Source organism: Sarcophilus harrisii, chromosome 1 (assembly GCF_902635505.1).
Source record: "Sarcophilus harrisii chromosome 1, mSarHar1.11, whole genome shotgun sequence".
NCBI classification, from domain to species: domain Eukaryota; kingdom Metazoa; phylum Chordata; class Mammalia; order Dasyuromorphia; family Dasyuridae; genus Sarcophilus; species Sarcophilus harrisii.
In genome coordinates this window covers 337,454,436-337,473,387 of record NC_045426.1, presented here as the reverse complement: position 1 = coordinate 337,473,387, position 18,952 = coordinate 337,454,436, and the positions used below count along the sequence as shown (strand labels likewise).

Genomic DNA, 18,952 nt, shown 5'->3' with positions numbered 1-18,952 from the left:
ATAAAAGTTATTTTGATTTCAAGTTTGATTTTTTTTTTTTTTTTTTTTTTTTAGTTTTATTTGAGTGGAGAGGTAAGACTCCCATTTCCCCTTTGGTACAAGAGTCTGAACTCATTCTTCCCCTAACAGAGATGGGCATCTCCATCCCCCTTTTTGGCTTGATCCCCAACTGTTTCTGGCCACTGCAGGGAAGAGTTTGTGAGTCAGCCGGGGGTGGGGGCGGGGCCCTGACTCACACATTCTCAATGTCTGGGCTGGTCTAGCCCTGACTCGCTTTCCAGGGAAGACTGCAAAGGATCTGGGCATCTGTCCCTTTGGGCCCTTCTCCCCAGACAGCACCTCTCCCCTTCCCCCCCACCAATGAAGCTACTTGCTTTTTATTGCCCACCAATCTTTATTTTGCTTTAACAAAGGCCCCCTGCTATGGGAGCCACCCCATCCCCTAAGATGTTCCTCCTCACCCTTTGTCCTGTGGTTCTATTTTCGCCACCATCCCTTGAATGTATGTGTATGTAATAGACCTATCTCTAACCTGAAGGTGCTATTCTCTATTCTGTGTACAATATATGGGTGTCTAGACCCTCTTTGGTCTTTGAGTCTTGTTTTCCAGAGAAGGCCAGATTCTGCCTCTCTGGATCCAACTCATGGAGTTGAAGTTGGGGGCACTGAGAGAGGCTTGTATTCCTGAGGGACAGGGCAGTCATTTGAGGTTCAGAGCTCCATTGCCTCCCCACTATGGGGGTTGTGGTTTTGGTATACCTGGGAGCCTCCCAGTCTCAGCAGCCGAAGAATTTCTGGGATTTGGTTTCCTGGATATTGCCAGAGGAGTAGCTCTGAATGGGGATTCCTAAAAGCAAAAATTGTAGTCAAGGAGACTCAGTCTTATTACAAATCTTGGTACTTTCCCACTTTCCCTTCTCCAACACTTACAGAGCCAGAAGAAGGCTGGGGCAGAGAACCCCCAGATCCTCAGTTGAGTGAAAACAGTCTTCCAAAGGCCTTGAGGAAAGAAAAGAGATAAGAGCTTGTTCAAAATTGCTGGCTAAATGTAGTCGTGACACTGAAAAGATGTAATTGGTCCTAGGGAATAGCTGGAGCTAAGGCAGCTCTTGATTTGGGGTGGAATCCCAGGAATCTTGGAGATGAAACTATATCCCAAATCCAGTGTGAATGACCTTGTGGTAGAAATGAAAGGGGCATACAAAAATGAATACTATTTTCATTCTAGTAAGGAAGATAAAACTAAACAAGAGAGAATTTGGTAAGTGTATAAATGGGAGAAGGCAAAAGGAGATTGAACCCTCCTATTCCCAGCCAGAATCACACAAGAGAGGGTATTTGTCCTGGGCCTAGAATGATGGATGGGGCTTGAACAAAGACAACATGGAGGAAATGTGGAGGGTTTGAGCTGAATGAGGGGTAACATGAAATAAAAAAGGTAAGAAGGCCCTACCTAATGAGCTTTGATCAAGTAAGGAACAAAAAATTTTTATTTAGTGGTAATGGGAAGTCAGTGAATGTTTTGAAATTCAGAGTCATTACCTGATCACAGGTGGGGCTGGAGTGCCCATGGAGAAAGCTGCTGATGGGCAGTAGGAGTGATCACTGTCCAGACTGAGGTGGGAAAAATGGGAGACCATGTTCTCCTCAGACAGGAAATGTTTCTGAAGAGAGTTGCTGGAAAAAGAGACCAGGGAAATGGACTGGGAAATAAGGCTTTTGGGAAGAAACACAGATTCAGAACTAGAAGGTCTTACAGATGTCTAGTTATTTTGCAAAGGAAGAAACTTTGATTCCTATAGAAGTTAAATGACTAGGTTCTTGGACTCCAAATCTAGCATCTTTCATGGAATCATGTAATCCTTTAGACTGGGGGGGCAGGGGTATAGAAGGAAAGGGGAGGGGGGAATGGGGAAGGAAGAACCTAGAGAGAACTCAGGCATAGGGGAAAAGATATTGGTTCCTAAGAAGAAAAATTCTGGTGAATGGGAGGATAGGGAGAACTACTTCCCTTTCCCTAAACTCACTGATGCTCCTCCAGCAACTGATTGGTGCTCTGAGGTTGAATTCCTTGGGGAAGGGAGCTGTGGAAGAGACAAAGTTAAAAGCCTAAATACTTTTCCCCCCTTCATATTAGAGTTCCTGGGCCTAAGACCTTTGTCCTTTAATGCAGCTAGACTTCAGGTCTGGCTCTCTCACCCAGGCCACCCCCACCCCCCTTCCCTTTATTAGCCCCATTCACCTAACTCAAGGACTCGCATTCCTCTGGCCTGAACAACATAATCCAAATACCCTGGCTCTTGCCTTCCAACTTTATACCCTATAACCCAGGCGGACTAGCCACGAGAGCCCGTCCTATGTCCTGTACCACTGGGGTGCTACACATCAGCCCCCCAACCTCCGCTGTATCATAAAAATAAGTGTGCGCGTGTCCATGAAAGCCGGGCGTCCAACTCCTTGTTCTAAACTACAACTCAGATTTTATCGGGTAACCCAAGACTCTCGTTCCAGGCTCCCCAATAAGGAGGTGTCAAACGAGTGAGGCCGGGACTAAGTGGGAAACATGGCACGAAATGGAAATGCAACCACAAAGGCATTAATTCTAAACCGGCCCCGTTTGGGTCTGACCCAAGCCAGAGGCGAAGGCGCCAGACGCAGCTTTGCCGATTAATCGCAGGGATGCTGACGTCCAGCCCTCTGTAACAGTAGTTCCGGCAACGAGCCGGGCTCCCGGTCCTCCCCTGGGCGCCCTTCACAGGACTCCGGGGTCTCCCGTACCCTGGCCGCCAGTGCTCAGCCGGGTCCCGGAACCTGGGTGTCCCGGAACCTCGGGGTCCCGGCTTCTGGGTGTCCCGGAACCTGGGTGTCCCAGAACCTCGGGGTCCCGGAACCTGGGTGTCCCGGCTCCTGGGTGTCCCGGAACCTCGGGGTCCCGGCTCCTGGGTGTCCCGGCTCCTGGGTGTCCCGGAACCTCGGGGTCCCGGCTCCTGGGTGTCCCGGAACCTCGGGGTCCCGGCTCCTGGGTGTCCCGGAACCTGGGTGTCCCGGAACCTCGGGGTCCCGGCTCCTGGGTGTCCCGGAACCTCGGGGTCCCGGCTCCGAGCTTTTCAGCTCTGGTTTACGATGGACGCCCAGCGCTCCCGACCCCTGCGGTGGCCGCCCCGGTCTCCTGCCTCCCGGAAAGCAGCGCGTGCTGCGGGCAGCCTTGGCCCCCCGTTCACAGCTGTGCCCTGAGGCCGGGCCCCTGACCCCCGCATCTGCGCCCCATCACCCGGGCATCCGAGGCCCCGCCTGCCCCCCAGCCCCAGGGCCACACACCGGGCGTCCAGGGTCCCGTCTGGCCCCTGTGCTTCCCTGGGATCCTTCCGGGCCCCCGCTGGGCGGCCCAGCTCCATGGGCGGCTGAAGGATCATCAAGTTCCGGGGAACCTGCGCGTAAGAGAGGCTCAGGTCCCGCGGCCCATAAACGGAGGCAGGAGGAGCCTCCAAACTCCCGCGGCTCGGCCACGAGCGGGGACGTGCGCAGCTCCGTGGGGCGGGGACACAGAATGCCGGAGGCGGGCCCCACGGGACGCGGGGAGTTAGCTGGGCGCTACTACGCAAGCGCGGCGGGCCGCCAGGCCCAGGCGCGCGCGGAGCGGAAGCTTCGCGCAAGCGCAGGGAGCGGCGTGCGTCGGCACGGTGGGTCGGGCGTGCGAGAGAGGCTAGTGGTGCGCGCGCGCGCGCGCGCGGCGAGGAGTTGGGGTTGGGGCGTTGTGGGACTTGTTGCGGGCCTTGGGAGCACCCACCACAGCCGGCCCGGTGCTCGTGGGGTCTCACGGAAGCCGGAGGCTCCGTCCATACCCGTCGTGGGGGGAGGGGGAGGTGTGAGGGCGGAGCTGTGCTCGCGCCATTGGATCTTACGTCATTAGTCGGCGTCGAAGACCCTTCCTTCTGGGAGCTGTAGTCTCCTCCCGAGAGGTGGGGCGCCATTCTCGCCGCACGTCATCCCGCGGAAGGGGTGCCGTCGGCATGGTGGGGTGTGGGCCGGCATCTAGGTCGAGGAAACGGGCCAGACAAAAATGGCAGCCAGAGGGAAGGAGATTAGATATCAGGAAAAGCTTCCTGACTCGGAGGGATTTGAGTTGTGGTGTAAATCAAAAAATATGCGCCCCCTAGAACACCGCTGCCTACGTCCCACCCTGCTCTCGGGAAGGGGGGGAGGGGAAGGGGGGCGGCGGCGGCGGGCTGGGCCGCTGTCTCGGTGGCGGGCGGGCGGGCGGGCGGGTGCCGGGAGTTTCCCGGGCTCCAGGCAGAGGGCCAGAAAAGGCTCTGCCCTGCGAGTGCTGGCTCTGGGGTGTTGGGGTGGCTGTGTGTGACGCGAGCGTGTGCTCCTCCCTAGATGGAGGTACAGCGCGCCCTGGAGCGGCTGCACATGACCATCTTCTCCCAGAGCGTTTCCCCCTGTGGCAAGTTCTTAGCGGCAGGGAACAACTACGGGCAGATTGCCATCTTCAGGTAGGGGAAGACAGGCAGCCAGGCCTTCCCCCTCCCCCCATCCTGAGAGCTCACTCGTCCCTGACTTAACAGACCACTCCTGGGGGTGGGGAGGCCTTCCTTTCTAAAGCTTCCAGGTGCTCTTCGATTTCACTAATAATTTCTCTTCCCCTTAAGTTTATCAGCCGCTTTGAGCTCAGAAGCCAAAGAGGAAAGCAAGAAGCCGGTGGTGACCTTTGTAGGTGGGTGAGGTCATCAGACGATTTGGATTTGGGAGGAGTTTGGGTGATGTGGGGAAGTCGGGGGAGGGGGGTCCCTCTGCTTGGTACGAATTTATCCAACTAGGCACTTTTTCTTTTAGCCCACGATGGCCCCGTGTACAGCCTGGTCTCAACGGATCGCCATCTGCTCAGTGCAGGGGATGGTGAAGTGAAGGCCTGGCTTTGGGGGGAAATCATCAAGAAGGTAAGGGTGGGGACTGTATCTGGAGAAAAAATGCCCCTCAGAAAGGCTGAGGAGCAAGATGCTTCAGAACCAGGAAGAGTCTCTGGAAATTTTTTTTGTGTTCTCTTTCCTAAAGGGCTGTAAGGAAGTATGGAGCAGACATCCCCCGTACAGGTGAGCAGGCTTATTGGGTTGGGACCCTGCTAGCACCTTTTCCTCCTCTCAGACTGACCCCATTTGCCCTTTTAAACAGGAGCAGCCTGGAAGTTCCTGAAATCAATGCTTTGCTGCTTAACCCCAAGGTATGTTTCTCCTTCAGTCAGCTTTCAATCTAGCCCAGAGTTCTTTTCTCCAAACCTTGCACCTGTCCTGATCTCAGTCCCTTCCAGTTCCCTGTACTCTTCTGATTTCTTCCTTGCTTCCATTTCCCTACAGGAGAATTCCCTCCTCTTGGCAGGGGGTGATTGCCAACTTCATACTATGGACCTGGAAACTGGAACATTCACAGTAAGTTGGTGCTAGGATGACGAGTCAGATAAGGAGAAGGAACAAAGTTGTAGACAAGGCAAACCTCCCTTGCCCTCCCTGCCGGGGCAAATTCCCAGGGAACTAACTCTAGCCTATTCTAATGATGCTCTTCTTACTACTTCTCTCTTCTCTTCCATAACCCATGCTTGTCAGACAGTTTGTCAGACCCGTATACTATTGCTCTCTGAGGAATAACTGGTCTTCCAGGTGGAAGGAGGCAGCCTTTAGGGGTTCTAACTGGTCCTTTCCATTACTATCTTCCCCTAGCGTGCACTTCGAGGTCACACTGATTACATTCATTGTCTGGCTCTTCGGGAAAGGAGTCCTGAAGTGTTATCTGGGAGTGAGGATGGCAGTGTTCGTCTTTGGGGTAAGGGAACAATTGCCTGGAGGGTTGTGACTAGAGATAGAAAAATTTGGCAGGGAGGGATATGGAACCAGGAGAGGACTAGGGTCTAGAGAAACAAGAAGTGTAATAAAGCAGTGAGACATATCTTGAGGTTTTCACTGTCTCTTCTCAGATCTTCGTACTGGTGAGGAGGTGCAGACCATTGAAGTTTACAAGCATGAGGTGAGGCTTTCACTGTTCTGTTCCTTATTTCTTCCTTTCTTAACCAGTTGAATTAACTAGATTAGCTAGGTGGGAAAGGAGATACGATGCCTGAGTCAGAAAGTTCAAATGTGGCCTCAGATACTTATTAGCTGTATAACTCTGGACAAGTTACCTAACTTTGTTTCTCTCAGTGTCCTCAATTAAGAAATGGAGATAATAATAGTATCTGCCTCCCAGAGTTGTTGTAAGGATCAAATGAGATAGTTGGCAAATTGATTAGGACACTGCTTGGTATGCAGTAGGTGTTTAATAAATGCTTAATCTCTCCTCTTTTCCACCTCCCTTTCCAGGAGTGTGCTCGACCCCAGAATGGGAAGTGGATTGGATGTTTAGCAACTGACTCAGATTGGATGGTGATTATCTGAGACTCTGGGGAAAAGAATTTGTGCTTTTTAAGTTTTCTGCAGGGTGGGAGGTAAGCAAATGGTTAATAATTAGAGTCTGATGATGATGAATAAAATTTTTATCAGGTATGTGGAGGGGGCCCAGCTCTTACTCTTTGGCACCTTCGATCTGCCACACCCACAACAGTGTTTCCACTTAGAGCCCCACAGAAACATGTAACCTTCTATCAAGATCTGGTGAGCTTTCTCCCTTTATTTTTTCCCAGCTAGCTTTTGATTCCCTTGTCTTCAGTCTTTTATCTGTTAAATTTGGGCTTCCCCTCTTTTCTTTTCCCTAGATCCTCTCAGCAGGACAAGGACCTTGTGTGAACCAGTGGCAGCTGAGTGGGGAGCTGAAGGCACAGGTACCTGGTTCCTCTCCCAGTCTGCTTAGTTTAAGCCTTAATCAGCAGCCTGCTGCACCAGAGTGCAAGGTAAGATCCCATTGGTCATAAAAGAAGGGGGATCTGGGAGACTATGGGAGAACTTCAGATTTCTAGTTCTCACTATCTGCCTTCCTCTTCTCAGGTTCTGACAGCTGCAGGAAATAGCTGTAGAGTTGATGTCTTCACTAACCTTGGATACCGAGCTTTTTCCTTATCTTTCTCCTGACCCTCCTCTCCAATCTTCCCTTCCCCATTTGTTAGGATCTACTTTGTTAATTAAAAAAAAAAAAAAGGAAGCCACTTAGTCCAGTTTGGTGAAATTTCCGTCCACTTAATCTCTTAGAAAGTAAAGCCCAAGATTTCAAATTCATTTATATATTACTCTGTTAGACCTTGTTACATAAATACCCTGTGTAGATTCCCCTCTCCCCCAGCCCCTGGCTAGAGGAAATTTATTGTGATTTAGAAAAGATAAGCTTTTGAATATGCAAAATAGACACTTCTGAGAGCTCTTATGGAGGGAGAAAAGTTTGGTCTCCCAAGCCGGCTTGATTTGGAAGCCTTCTACTGTGCTCCAAGAATTGGAGTCTTACCTTCTGCCATCCCGTATCCCCATGTCATTGTCTCTCTTAATCCCTAGTATCCTGAGCCCTTTCTAGAAAAACCTCCAGACTACCATTCCCATCCGCAGCCCAAGCACCCCCTCAGGTTCTTTTGAAAAGGTTGGTGAAGAAGCTACCAGTCCCTGTCCCTCTACCCAAGGAGAATTTTGTGGCATCGAGGGGGGGCATTGCTGGCTGCGAATTAAGCTCTTTTAGTCGTTGAGAACGAAGTTGCTGTCCAATCACTACCTGCATGTCATCCTGGATGAAAAAGAAAAGGGATCAGGTGGGGAAGGACTATCAGCTGTGCCACCACTCCTGCCCCTCAGCGGGTTTTGTCCCTCTTACCTGCCAGGCTTCCAGTTCCTGAGACAACGCCACTTTCTGGTGAATGGTTCTGAGCAGTTCCCGGGAAAGAGAGTCCCGTTCTAAGGAGATCCTAGTCAGTTCAAGGGACAGGGCCAAAGACCTAGGTGGAAATACATGGGGAATCACACAGAACTCATTGCCCATTTGGTTTTGGATAAAAGCGAGAGACAGTAAAAAGTGGCAGCTATGGAAACAAAATGAAGGTTTGGGGAACAAAATTATATAGCCAGTTATTGACTTCTAGGATTAAAACCTAGGGTTTCTGACTGAGTTTGGAGTTTTTCCAATACACCAAGATGTCATGAGAGTAGGGCAATAGATGGACTTACTTGTTCACCGCTTCATCCCGGTCAGACAGGGCCTTACTCAGTGCTGACTCGGGGTCTTTCTCTTCCCTCAGTTCCTTTTGTCTCTGCAATTCTTCTCGGAGAGACTGCAACTCTTCTACTTGCAAAGATAACTGGGGAGGGGAGGAGAAGAAAGAGAAGGGGGGGGGGTCAGAGAGACACTTAGCGTGCTATAACCATTGCTGATTCTATAGTAAGATCCAGGTAGTTCTCATTCTGATCATCACAGATTGCTCCTCTTACCTCCTCATACGTCCCAGCATTCATCTCAGTCTAATTTCTGCTCACCTCATTTTGTAGCCGTTCCATTTCCATCTCCTTCTCTTCTACTATTTCTCTAGGACTCATTGAAGCCCGCTTCTTAGGGGGCTCCAAGCCCTCTTCAGGAGGAGTCTGAGGTTTCGATGAATCATGAAGGACATTGGGGTTGTGGATCTCCTGAGAACCAAGAGGAAAGAACAGTCCTGGGCCTAAGAATGGCAGCTAGTTCAGTCTTTGAGTTCATGATTTTTCTTTTTGGGTTGGTTGATTTTCCATTAGTTTATTTACTAGAACCTCTGATAAGAAAAAGATTAGTTTTTTTTATCAGGGTAGGGCTCTTGACTTAAATTTAGATTTGGATTATAGCTCAAAATCTTGATGGAACCAAATCTAATAGCCTGCCTCCTCAGACAACTGATTCTAAGGATAAATATAAGCATTAGCTGAATAGGAGCAGCTAGGTAGTGGAGTACCTAGGACAACTAAATGGTTCAGTGGATAGTGCATCAGACCTGGAGTTCAGAGTCATCTTCCTAAATTGAAATCTGGCTTCAGACACTAGCCATGTGACCCTAGACATGTCACTTCACTCTTTTTTGCCTCAGTTTCCTCATCTGGAAAATGAGCTGAAGAAGGAAATGGCAAACCACTCCAGTATCTTTGTCAAGATAACCTCCAAAGGGGAAATGAGTAGATATAACTGAAATGACTGAACAACAATGAAAATAGTCTACAATTTCAGAGGGCTAGGCATAGAGTACCCAATGCACCTAATTCAGCAAGATACTACCCAAAACCAGTTCAGTGGTACCAGTTTCTGTTGAGTATTGTTCCTACCTTGTGATCTGAGGAATTGTTAGAAGGGGCAACTCCTGATCAGAACTTACATGGGGAGCCATTGGAAGTTGGGGGTTTCCTTCCTCATCTAGGCTGTGGGCAATCTCGGATTGCAGGGAGGCTCCAGAGACTTCTGAATCCTGCAGCCGGGATTCTTCCTCCAGTTCAGAGACTTGTTGCTGGAGACGTTTGAGGGACACAAGTGCTTCCCTGGCCTCTGAGCGGGCCAGTTCTAGCTGATGACAGAGCAAAGGGGCAATTTAGTCCTTTAGCAATCAAGTCTTAATTATCTTGATCTTTCTCAAAATCTAGCATAGGGTTCTACCTGCTCCTTTTACTCTTGCCTAATTGATTTACTGGTTCACTCATTCTAGCAGCTTTTTCACCCTACTTCCTCCCATTCTTTGAGGAAGGCTTTCCTTCCCAGTTAAGAATATTTGTGGTTCATTTAAAGAAAAAAAAAAAAAATGTTGGTTATTCAACAAGAACTCATTCTCCAGTCATCTCATCTCTTAGAAACTTTCTGCCACTATCTCTACCCATCTCTCAAGAAGAAGTGCCCCAAAGGGCAGCTAGGTGGCGTAGTGGTTAGATCACCGGCCCTGAAGTCAGGAGGAGCCGAGTTCAAATGTGATCTCAGACCCTTAACACTTCCTGGCTGTGTGACCCTGGGCAAGTCACTTAACCCCAATTGCCTCAGCAAAAAAAAAAAAAAAAGTGGCCCTTCTAGCCAAAACAGTTCTCTGTATTTTCACATGATTACATCCTGTCTTCTCCAACAGACTGCCCCCTTCCATCATCCCAAGTCACTCACTAATCTTCAAGGAAGCAAATAAGTAACCCAATGGATTCAGGAAGACCTGACTTCAAATCCTGTCTCAGTTATTAGTGTGTAACCCTGAGCAAGTCACTTAATCCTGTTTTCCTCAGTTTTCTCATCTATAAAATGGGGTTTGATAATAGTGCCTACCTCTCAGAGTTGTCATGAGGACTAGCTATTGTAAATTATTTAGAATGGTGCCTGGCACAGGACACTACAGAAGTGTTAGCTATTATTATTACTATTCAGTTTCTTCTTGTATACTGGCTCCTACTGCCTACAAACAAGACCATGTCTCCTTCATTCTCAAAAACCCCTCATTTGATCTGTCCATCCCCACTAGTTATCCTATGTTTCTTTTTCCTTTTATAGTAAAACTCCTTAAAAAGATTTTTTTACAAAGTGTCTCCACTTCCTTCCCCCCCCCCCCACTCTTAACCCACAGATAAGCTTTCAATCTCCCTTTTTTAAAAATAGGTTGAAGTAATTTTATTAGTGATTGTTCATTGAAGGTTTACGTATTGCTTATTAGCTGTTTTTAAACATGTATGTTGTTGACCAAACTATATCACACAAGTATTCATCTTATGGAAAAACAACCTATAATAGAGAAATGCTTCTAAAAGCAAAATACTTGTTTAAAACATGTCAATTATGAACAAAGTAGAAAATGCTAAATTAATATAATTCTCATCATATAATTGTTCATTCTTCACTTTGGTATCAAAGTGGTCTTTCCAAAGCTTAGGTTTTGACCACGCAGGCCATGATATACTTTATCACTAATGAACTCCAGTGACTTCCTATCACTTGTAGGATCAATTATGAATTCTCTATTTGGTTCTTAAAACCTTTCATCCCATTTGCATTCAGAGAGAGGACTATGGATACCGAGTATAGATCACAAATGGTATTTTCACTTTTTGTTGTTGTTTGCATTTTGTTTTCTTTCTCTTTTTCCTTTTTGATCTGATTTTTGTGGATTGTGGAATTGTGGAAATATATATTAAACATGTGCAATTCTATATATATTTGATTACTTGCTATCTAGGGGAGGTGGTTGGGGAAAAGGGAGGGAGGAAAAAATTTGGAACACAAGGTTTTGCAATGGTGAATGTTGAAAATTATGCATATAATTTTGCATGACATGCATGTCTTAAAAAGCCTTAGTAAACCTTTTCTTTCCTACCTTTCTGATATTCTTATCTTTCATTACACTTCATGAACTCTCTGATCTGGTGACCCCGACTTCCTTGTTGTTCATAGGACATTCCATGTATTTTCACTAGATATTCTCCATACCTTGATTTTGCTTTCCTGACTTCAAATTTCAGCTAAAATCTCCCTTTCTCTTAAAAGCCTTTCCCAATACCTCTTAATGCTAGTACCTTCCCTCGGTTATCTCTAATTTATCTGGTATATTTCTTGTTTGTACGTAGTTGTTTGCATATGGTTTCCCCCATTTGACTACTGCCTCTTTGGGTGCAGACACTGTTTTTGCCTTTCTTTGCAATCCCAGAACTTAACCTAACGCCTGGCATATAGCAGGTACTTAATTAGCCCTCCCTGACTACATAAGATAGATTGTTGAATGATCAAACAAAGACATGAGGCCCTTCCCATCGTTTCTTGTGGTTGCCCAAGAATGGTGCCGTGAGTCTGAGGCTGGCACCAGAAGCACTGCCCAGGAAAGGGGGTAGTTGCAGGGTCCTGGGCCCCTGCGTGCTGACCCTGAGGCGCTCTGGGACTGCTCAGTCTCAGATTCCTGCTTTACCAAGACCCTCTTCCCTTGGAGGAGGGCAGGGGAGAAGGAAGGAGCAGGGCATGTGAAGTTAAACCTGGTTCTTTGACTGGGTGTTCCTGGAGAAAACGGCCCCAGTTTCCTCATGTTTCAAGTCCTCCCATTGCCCTAGGCCTTGTCTTATTAGCAGTGGCACACAAGGGCCGGCAGGGTCAGCAGAGTGGGGAGGGCGCTCCTCTCACCCCTTCCATGACAGCCTCCCCCCTCTTCCCTCCTCCCCTCCCCCCCCCCCCCCTCCCCCCAATGCTAGCTTTGATTCCTCACCTCTAGGCTGTGCTCCCTTCTCTCCCTTTTCAGCAGCAGCAGCTCCTCATGCAAGGCTTGCACTCGGCCCTGGCCCTGGTCCACCTCCTCCTGCAGGTTCTTGATCTGCCCTTCTAGGTCCTGCCTCCGGCTCTGGAGCATCTGGTTCTGGGGAGGATCCAGAGAGCTGGAGCGGATCTGCAGGGACTTCAGGATTCCCTCTCCCCTGGCTCCAGGATCGGGCCTGGGCCCTTACCTCTCCCTGAAGGCTTTCTAGTCGGGCCTGCATCTCGGTCCCCAACAGGAGCTGGGTCTGGTAGTCTCCCCGAAGTGTGCTCAGTTCTTTTTGGAGTTCTTGTTCTGTCTGGGAGGCCTAACGTACGCATGGTTAGGAGAGGAAGATAGGGAGAGGGAGGAGATGAACTCATTCAACTCCTCGTGCTTTCCCAGGGCCTTACCACTCAGCCTCTCCTCCCCTTCAGGGACCCAGCCTCCTCTCTGGTGACCCTAGGACCTGGCCCCCACCACCCTCAGAATGATAGGTCTGTTCCCCTCCCAGGATCCAAATGTGCAGCCTGCTAGCCCTGCCCGCCTCGAGTGACCTGGGCAAGCTGCTCACTGAGCCTGAGGTTCTGCTCACTGAGCTCTCTCAGGGCTTGGGCCCGCTGGCGCCCGCTGTTCTGCTGCTCTGAGCGCCGCTCCCCAAGTTCAGCTCGAAGTGTAGCCACATCGACCTCCAGCTCCCCTGCCCGAGCCTCCCACTCAGCTCCGCGGGCCGCCAGCCCCTGTCGAAGCTCATGGTTCTGCTGCTGCAGCCTCTGAGACACCAAAGCAGACAGAGAAAAGATGAAGAAGAGGGCCAGAGAGAGAGAGCATCCTGCAGCTCTGGAGGGGGCTGGGAAGAGGGAAGGACGCCCCAGAAAGGTTCACCTGCTGCTTGGGCCTCTTGCTTTTGGTTCGCAGCCTCCTCCTGCGCCGTCTCAGTTCCCCTGAGTTGATACCCCTGCCCATTGCACTCTACCCCTGTCCTTCTCTCCTTCTAGTTCTCCCTTGGTCTTAGGTTCCCCTCTCCCAGATTCTTTGGCTCCCTCTAATTACTCCTTTGCCCCCGCCCCACCCTATACCCCACGCCTCAGTCTCTTCTCCAAACCTGTCTGACTGGTGGGGGGACGCTCTCTGCCCCACCCAGACTCCTTTGGCTGACCTGGGAAAAGAAGGGAACCTGTGTGCCCCTGTGCTGTGTATGAGATTGGGAGGAGGGAAGGAGAGGCCTTCAGCTGCGTGGCCTGCTCCCTTCTGCCCAGACTCCCAGGACACTAACAGTCGGATCTTCTTCGAGGTTATGAGTCATGAATATCAAAAGTGGACAGGACTTTGGAGACCAAGACTAACTTCCCATTTTACAGTGGGGGAAACTGAGTCTTAGACAGGAAATGACTCACCCACAGTAAAGCAAGTTAGGAGCAAGATGGAGGTAGACCTCTCTCTCTCTCTCTCTCTCTCTCTCTCTCTATATATATATATATATATATATATATACACACACACATACACACATATACATAAAATATATAGTATTTATATATAATATATATGTGCACACATATACATAGATGTATATATATATCCATATCCACATATATACACGTGTATGTATATACTTACATAAGTACATGTGTACTTTAAAAAGTTAGAAAGTTGTTTTAACGTGTATTTCCTTCAATTATATGTTAAGACAATTTTCTAACTTTTTTTTTTTTTTTTTAAGTTTTGAGTTCCAAATTCTTTCTATCCCTCCTTCCTCTCTTTGAGACTCCAAGAATTCTTGTTTCTTGAAACCTAGCCTGTTTCTTGAAAAATATTGACCTCCCCTTCAGACCTTAACTCAGAGGCCGGCAAAGGGCTAGGCCCAAAATCTAGTCTGACCAAATAAATTCTGTGTGGGTAGAGAGATCAGATTTGAGATAGAAGTGATCCCTTCCTATGGGATTCATATTATCTAGAATCTTAGAATCAGAAGCAAGAGTGTACTGGTAAATATTTCACAACATGCTCTCTGGGAGAAAATATGTATGCACAACACACTTTTCAGCTTAATCTGCATTATTGACATTTTTTTCCATCATTCAAATCTAGACAATAAACCTGATATATAACTTTTGCCAATAAACAAGGTATAAATGCTCACAATGAAATTTTAATAATCAAGTCCTCTGAGTCCCTAGGCCAGTCACTTTTGTTTAGAAGACCAGGACCATATAGTCCTGTCTCGCGTCCCTACAGATGTAGACATCGAGACCTGAAGAAGGAAAACAGCTTGCTCAAGGTCACATAGGCAGTTGGGAGCAGAGCTGGTTCTTAGAACCTGGGTTTTCTGACCTTCAGTTCCATGTTCTATTACACCCTTCTGTTTTTGGAAGGAGGAGGGGCAGGGGCAGTCATGAATAAGCATTTCTATTTATGAAGTGACTCCTATGGGTCAGGCACTAAGTTAAGTGCTAGGGATAAAAGGAAAGGTCAGAGACAGTCCCAGTCCTTAAGGTGCTCACAACCTAAGGGGAGACACAACATGTAAACAATCACCCACAAACAAGCTATATGCAGGAAAACAGAATTCCTTAAAAGGGACTGGGAACAATTCCTTAAGGTAAGATTTTTCACTAGGACCTGAAAGAAGCCAGGAGGCAGAGATGAGGAGGGAGAGTGTCCCACCTTCAGGAAGAGGTGGAAAATGATATGCTGTGAAGGGGTGAGAACCTTACTGGTCTGATCCCGTATATCAGGAAGTTGAGACTTGGGGAATCCTGGGCTTCCTAGCAGTAAGCTATCTTAGAAATCACCTGGTCCAATCCCTTTCCAGGTGAGTGACTGGATCTTCAGTGAAGGACAGTGACTTGACCGGGGTCACAGGTGGCAGGGGCCAGCCTGGGTGCCAAGTCATGTGCTTCCTAGCTAAGGATCCCTACCTACCCAGACAGGTCCTCTGAGGATCAAACGGATTTACCTCCTCCCGTTCAGCGTGTTGGGCTTTGAGAAGTTCCAGACTCCGGCTCAGCTCCTCATTCCGCTCTAAAAGCATCTTGCCCAGCTCAGCTGCCAGTAGTAAGTCCTTTTCCTTTCGCTGAAGCAGCACAGCCAGGTCCTCGGGCTCATCCTCTTGCTTCTCATCCCCAGGCCCCGGTCCCCCCAGGAAGGAATCACGCCTCTCCAGCACAAAGGGGAAGAACCCATCATCCCCACTTGGGGAGGTGCTTCCTGAGAGCAGCCCTGAAGGGAACTGGGGACTACTGGGGGAGTTCATGCTTCCCCAAGCATCTACAGGGAGGAAGGGAGAGGCTAGCTAGAGAAAGAGGCCAATGGAAGCTTTCCCAGCCCCTAGCTGACTACCTCAGAACCTAAGTATCCTGATCCCCAGATTATTCTCCTACTTAAGATGTGGACAATCTGATCTCTATTTCACCCACCCATAGCAATGTACAACCAGCATCTTAGTCCCAATTTTCAACTCTTTACTCTCCTTGGTCCCAGGTATCCTGATTCCTAATTCTCTTCCCATTGAAGCATTCTGACTCATCAACTCCCAACCACCTGCTTCCTGACTCCTAGTATCCCTTCTCTCACACCTTTCTCTGAACCCTCAAGTTATCACAAGATTAAACCCCAGAACCACCTTCAACAGAATAGAAACTTTCCATCCCGACTTTTTATTTTCTTCCTTTCTTTCTAACCCTGAAGTCAAATAATCTTCATACTATAAAAGGTTAATGATATGTATGTTTTCCTAGTTCCCGTTACTGACCCAAAGGGTAACTGAGGCATGGAGGGAACCAAATAACATCTTTCACTGTCAAAGCTTCCTAGATCCCAAGCGTTAGGTCTTCAATCCCAATTTTAAGAACCAAGACATACAATCCCTTCTTTCTTCTTTGGACTTAAATGTCCTCATTGCTCTAGCCCTACTAGAAGAAACAATCCCTAGCCCTTTCTTCCCTCTCAGGGTTTACATATCTTGATCCCTCCAGGCCTGCTTTATCCAGAAACTCGAAGTGCTCTTCCCCTCCCCAACCCCTTTCCCTTTTCCCAGGAACTAAGCATTTTGTTCCTAAGCCCTCTCCTAGGGTCCAGGTATTCTAGTCCCCACCTTAGGCTGCTTTCCCATTCCAACACTGTCTTCACCCCTTGTCTTACTTCTCTCTTCTGTCTCCCAGAATCTAGGCATTTGGACTCCTAGCCCTGTTTCCACCCTTTACTCAGCTCCTAAGCAGGCTAACTGGTTGTGTTAGGCTATGGCTCTTGGTTTCTGTTTACTTCCTGGGCCCCGCCTCTGGGGACCATACCTTGTACCTGTTCCTGGCTTCCAGTTCCCAGATCCTGCCTCCCCCACCCTTCACCTTCTTTATTCTTTATGCCCTTGTTCCTGTTTCCCTTTGGTAAGAAGAGAGGGGAGAGGGAGGACTAGTCCCATTTATGACACCCCCTCCTTCCCTCCTAAAATATCTCTTGTCCTCTTTCCCTTAATCTTGAACCCATCAGCCCAGTTTCTTCTAATTTTCCTTCCTCACAAACCTAAGAACTATAAACCCTATTTCCAAAGTGCTCACCCTGCCCCAGAGCTTTCCTATTCCAGGGACTATGGTCTTATTCCCTGCCCCTTTTACCACTGATTAGGTTCTTATGAAGCATCCCTTCCATTAGGTTCCCCTTCCTTCCCAAAACAAGGATGTCTAGGTCCTCAGGATCAATCTTTCCTCCTCAATTCAAGGCTCCAATCCCCTTGCTCTTTTCTTCTCCTTTCCCAGATCTTGAAATCTTGGCTGTCAGGCTTAGTTAGGCTCCCTTCCTGAAACCAGGAGTCCCGGTCCTTTTAGCCTCTCTCTTCCACAGGTGTGTCTCCTTAGCTTCAGCCTCTCACTACAGAGACGGACTATTCAATCAATTCCAGAGCCCCATCCATAGCCCCACCTGTATTGCTGGGGGGGTGTGAGACCCCCTATTGGACCCAGCTTCCCATTCTCAGGTCTCTCTCCAAAGCTCCGTCAACTTCTCTTCCGGGGGGTGGGGCCAGGTAAGCCGGAGCACAGGTGAGAGGGGTGGTGGCCTTGGGAGGAGCTGGGTGGCCCTCTTGCGGTTCGGTCCAATGAAGACATTTTCAGATTCAGAATCACTCCCACAGACTCCAGTGCAGCGGGACAGTGCCATGCTCCAGAACTACAGGAGGCTTTGGCAGACTGTTCACATTTAGTCATTAATGGCCCTAAGGGCTCAGCCTCCAAGCAAGCCAGAGAGCTCCATCCCTGCTCCAGGAGAAACTATCCATCTTCTTTCAAATAATTAAATACCAACAGGGATCCATGATTAAATACCAAATGACAATTAAAATGCTTTCCAAAAAGTGAGTAGACACCCACCAATTGGGGATGGCTGAATAAGTTATGGTGTATGAAAGTAATGGAATAGTATTGTTCCATAAAAAATGATGGACAGGCCGATTTTAGAAAGACCTGGAAAGATTTACACAAACTGATGCTGACTGAAACAAGTGGAACCAGGAAAAAAATACAGTGTAAAAAATATACTGTAACAGCAAGATTGTGTGATGATCAACTATGAAAGACTTGGTTCTTCTCAGAGGTTCAGTGATCCAAGGCAATTCCAATAAACTCTGAATAAAAAATGCCATCTTCATCCAGAGAGGGAACTATGTATATTGAATATACATTAATATGCTATGCTAATTTTTTTCCTTCTTTCTTTTTATTTTGTGGTTTTCCCCTTTTGTTCTGATTTTTCTCTTCCAATATGATTCATAAAAAAAGAAATTTTCTATCTGTGTCATCTCAGATAAGTAAATTTTTTAAAATCATAAAAAAATGCTTTCCAAATGCCAGTCTAAATAGTCTCTTCAGAGAATTCCCAAAATTAAACTCTAGCCCTCATCTTTCCCAAGATACAGACTTTATATGTTTACCAGATAGTTACACCTGGAATTTACATCTCAAATTTAATTGCAAAATTGGACTCATCATCTTAACTCCGGCCACCAAACCTGTCCTTTCCCTTGACTCTCCTGTTTCTATCTGATGACATCACCATCCTTTTAGTCATCCAAGCTTGAAACCTTAGGATGATTTTTTTTTTTTACTCTGTTTTTCACTTCATCCCTTCTCTCTTCTCCCCATCCTTCTGCCTCCAAAAAAATCTCAAATCCAGTCTGTGTAGTTGAAAGAACATAGATTGTGGAGTCAGAGGGCCTGAGTTCAAATCCCACCTCAGTGATCTAGGGCAAGTCACAAATTTTTTGTAGTAGCCTGTTGGGGATCAGAAATAGTGGGGAACCCTGGGTGAAGTATAAGACCCTCCAGCCCAATAAGGAACCTTGCTGACATATCTGGTTTGGCTCTCCATCCTCTCCTAAGGGTGTCTCAGACTTCCTGAGAAGTCAAGGGTGTGTGTGACAACCTGTGTTGTGCTTGAAGCAGAGTTATACTGAAGTGGGAAACACCTGTGCATAATAACAAGTTGGTGCATGCGCAGTACTCCATGGTTACAGGGCATATAAAGTGGAAAGCTGCCTTTTTAAACAGACTCCTGCTTGAACATCCTTCTGAGTCCTGCCTCATCCATCACTCCTCAGCAGATATCAGGGTTCAGGTTGGTCCTAAAATCCTCCCAGGAGTAGAATTAAGTATTCAGAGCCTGGGCTAATCCCGAAGTCCTTCCCTAGCCCTGTTTGTAGTGGAAAGAACTGGAAATTGAGTGGATGCCCATCAGTTGGAGAATGGCTGAATAAATTGTGGTATATGAAAGTTGTGGATATTATTGTTCTGTAAGAAACGACCAGCA

At 47.9% G+C, this 18,952-nt stretch overlaps 3 protein-coding genes across 7 annotated transcripts; 1 reads left to right on the top strand and 2 right to left on the bottom strand.

Annotated features, from left to right (window-relative positions):
* Positions 1–28: 28 nt before the first annotated feature.
* HCFC1R1 (host cell factor C1 regulator 1) lies at positions 29–3,552 on the bottom strand. Its single transcript, XM_031945639.1, has 5 exons — positions 3,319–3,552; positions 2,028–2,084; positions 1,543–1,677; positions 931–999; positions 29–847 (listed from the first exon to the last, which is right to left on the bottom strand). Exons 1-5 carry the CDS (start codon positions 3,411–3,413, stop codon positions 712–714), a joined length of 492 nt encoding a protein of 163 aa, XP_031801499.1. The 5' UTR covers positions 3,414–3,552; the 3' UTR covers positions 29–711.
* A 59-nt stretch (positions 3,553–3,611) lies between these two features.
* Positions 3,612–7,122, top strand: THOC6 (THO complex 6). Of its 5 annotated transcripts, none has more exons than XM_031945636.1 (13): positions 3,612–3,680; positions 4,381–4,496; positions 4,653–4,717; positions 4,837–4,940; positions 5,056–5,093; positions 5,173–5,221; positions 5,355–5,426; positions 5,715–5,817; positions 5,969–6,018; positions 6,351–6,413; positions 6,531–6,641; positions 6,743–6,877; positions 6,972–7,122. In XM_031945636.1, the coding sequence occupies exons 2-13, from the start codon at positions 4,381–4,383 to the stop codon at positions 7,053–7,055; spliced, it is 990 nt and encodes a 329-aa protein (XP_031801496.1). In that variant the 5' UTR covers positions 3,612–3,680; the 3' UTR covers positions 7,056–7,122. The 5 variants fall into 5 exon arrangements, with proteins under 5 accessions (XP_031801496.1, XP_031801494.1, XP_031801495.1 ...); XM_031945634.1 differs by having other exon boundaries at positions 5,146–5,221; XM_031945635.1 differs by lacking the exon at positions 3,612–3,680 and adding an exon at positions 3,755–3,959 and having other exon boundaries at positions 5,146–5,221.
* Positions 7,123–7,411: 289 nt separating this feature from the next.
* BICDL2 (BICD family like cargo adaptor 2) lies at positions 7,412–17,185 on the bottom strand. Its single transcript, XM_003761895.4, has 10 exons — positions 17,072–17,185; positions 15,114–15,424; positions 12,712–12,927; positions 12,366–12,482; positions 12,131–12,277; positions 9,296–9,481; positions 8,436–8,585; positions 8,130–8,260; positions 7,780–7,900; positions 7,412–7,692 (listed from the first exon to the last, which is right to left on the bottom strand). The coding sequence occupies exons 2-10, from the start codon at positions 15,408–15,410 to the stop codon at positions 7,534–7,536; spliced, it is 1,524 nt and encodes a 507-aa protein (XP_003761943.1). The 5' UTR covers positions 15,411–15,424; positions 17,072–17,185; the 3' UTR covers positions 7,412–7,533.
* Between the last annotated feature and the right edge of the window lie 1,767 nt (positions 17,186–18,952).

Coding starts and splice junctions, on each gene's coding strand:
- HCFC1R1 (XM_031945639.1), bottom strand. CDS start 3,413: ATGATCCTTCAGCCGCCCATGGAGCTGGGCCGCCCAGCGGGGGCCCGG. Junction 2,085..3,318: donor GACGGGACCCTGGACGCCCG/GTGTGTGGCCCT, acceptor TCTCTTCCACAG/CTCCCTTCCCCAAGGAATTC. Junction 1,678..2,027: donor CAGTTGCTGGAGGAGCATCA/GTGAGTTTAGGG, acceptor CTCTTTTTCCAG/CAACTCTCTTCAGAAACATT.
- THOC6 (XM_031945632.1), top strand. CDS start 4,011: ATGGTGGGGTGTGGGCCGGCATCTAGGTCGAGGAAACGGGCCAGACAA. Junction 5,222..5,354: donor CTTTGCTGCTTAACCCCAAG/GTATGTTTCTCC, acceptor ATTTCCCTACAG/GAGAATTCCCTCCTCTTGGC. Junction 6,878..6,971: donor CTGCTGCACCAGAGTGCAAG/GTAAGATCCCAT, acceptor TCCTCTTCTCAG/GTTCTGACAGCTGCAGGAAA.
- BICDL2 (XM_003761895.4), bottom strand. CDS start 15,410: ATGAACTCCCCCAGTAGTCCCCAGTTCCCTTCAGGGCTGCTCTCAGGA. Junction 12,278..12,365: donor TAGAAAGCCTTCAGGGAGAG/GTAAGGGCCCAG, acceptor GATCCTCCCCAG/AACCAGATGCTCCAGAGCCG. Junction 7,901..8,129: donor CGGGATGAAGCGGTGAACAA/GTAAGTCCATCT, acceptor ATTTCCACCTAG/GTCTTTGGCCCTGTCCCTTG.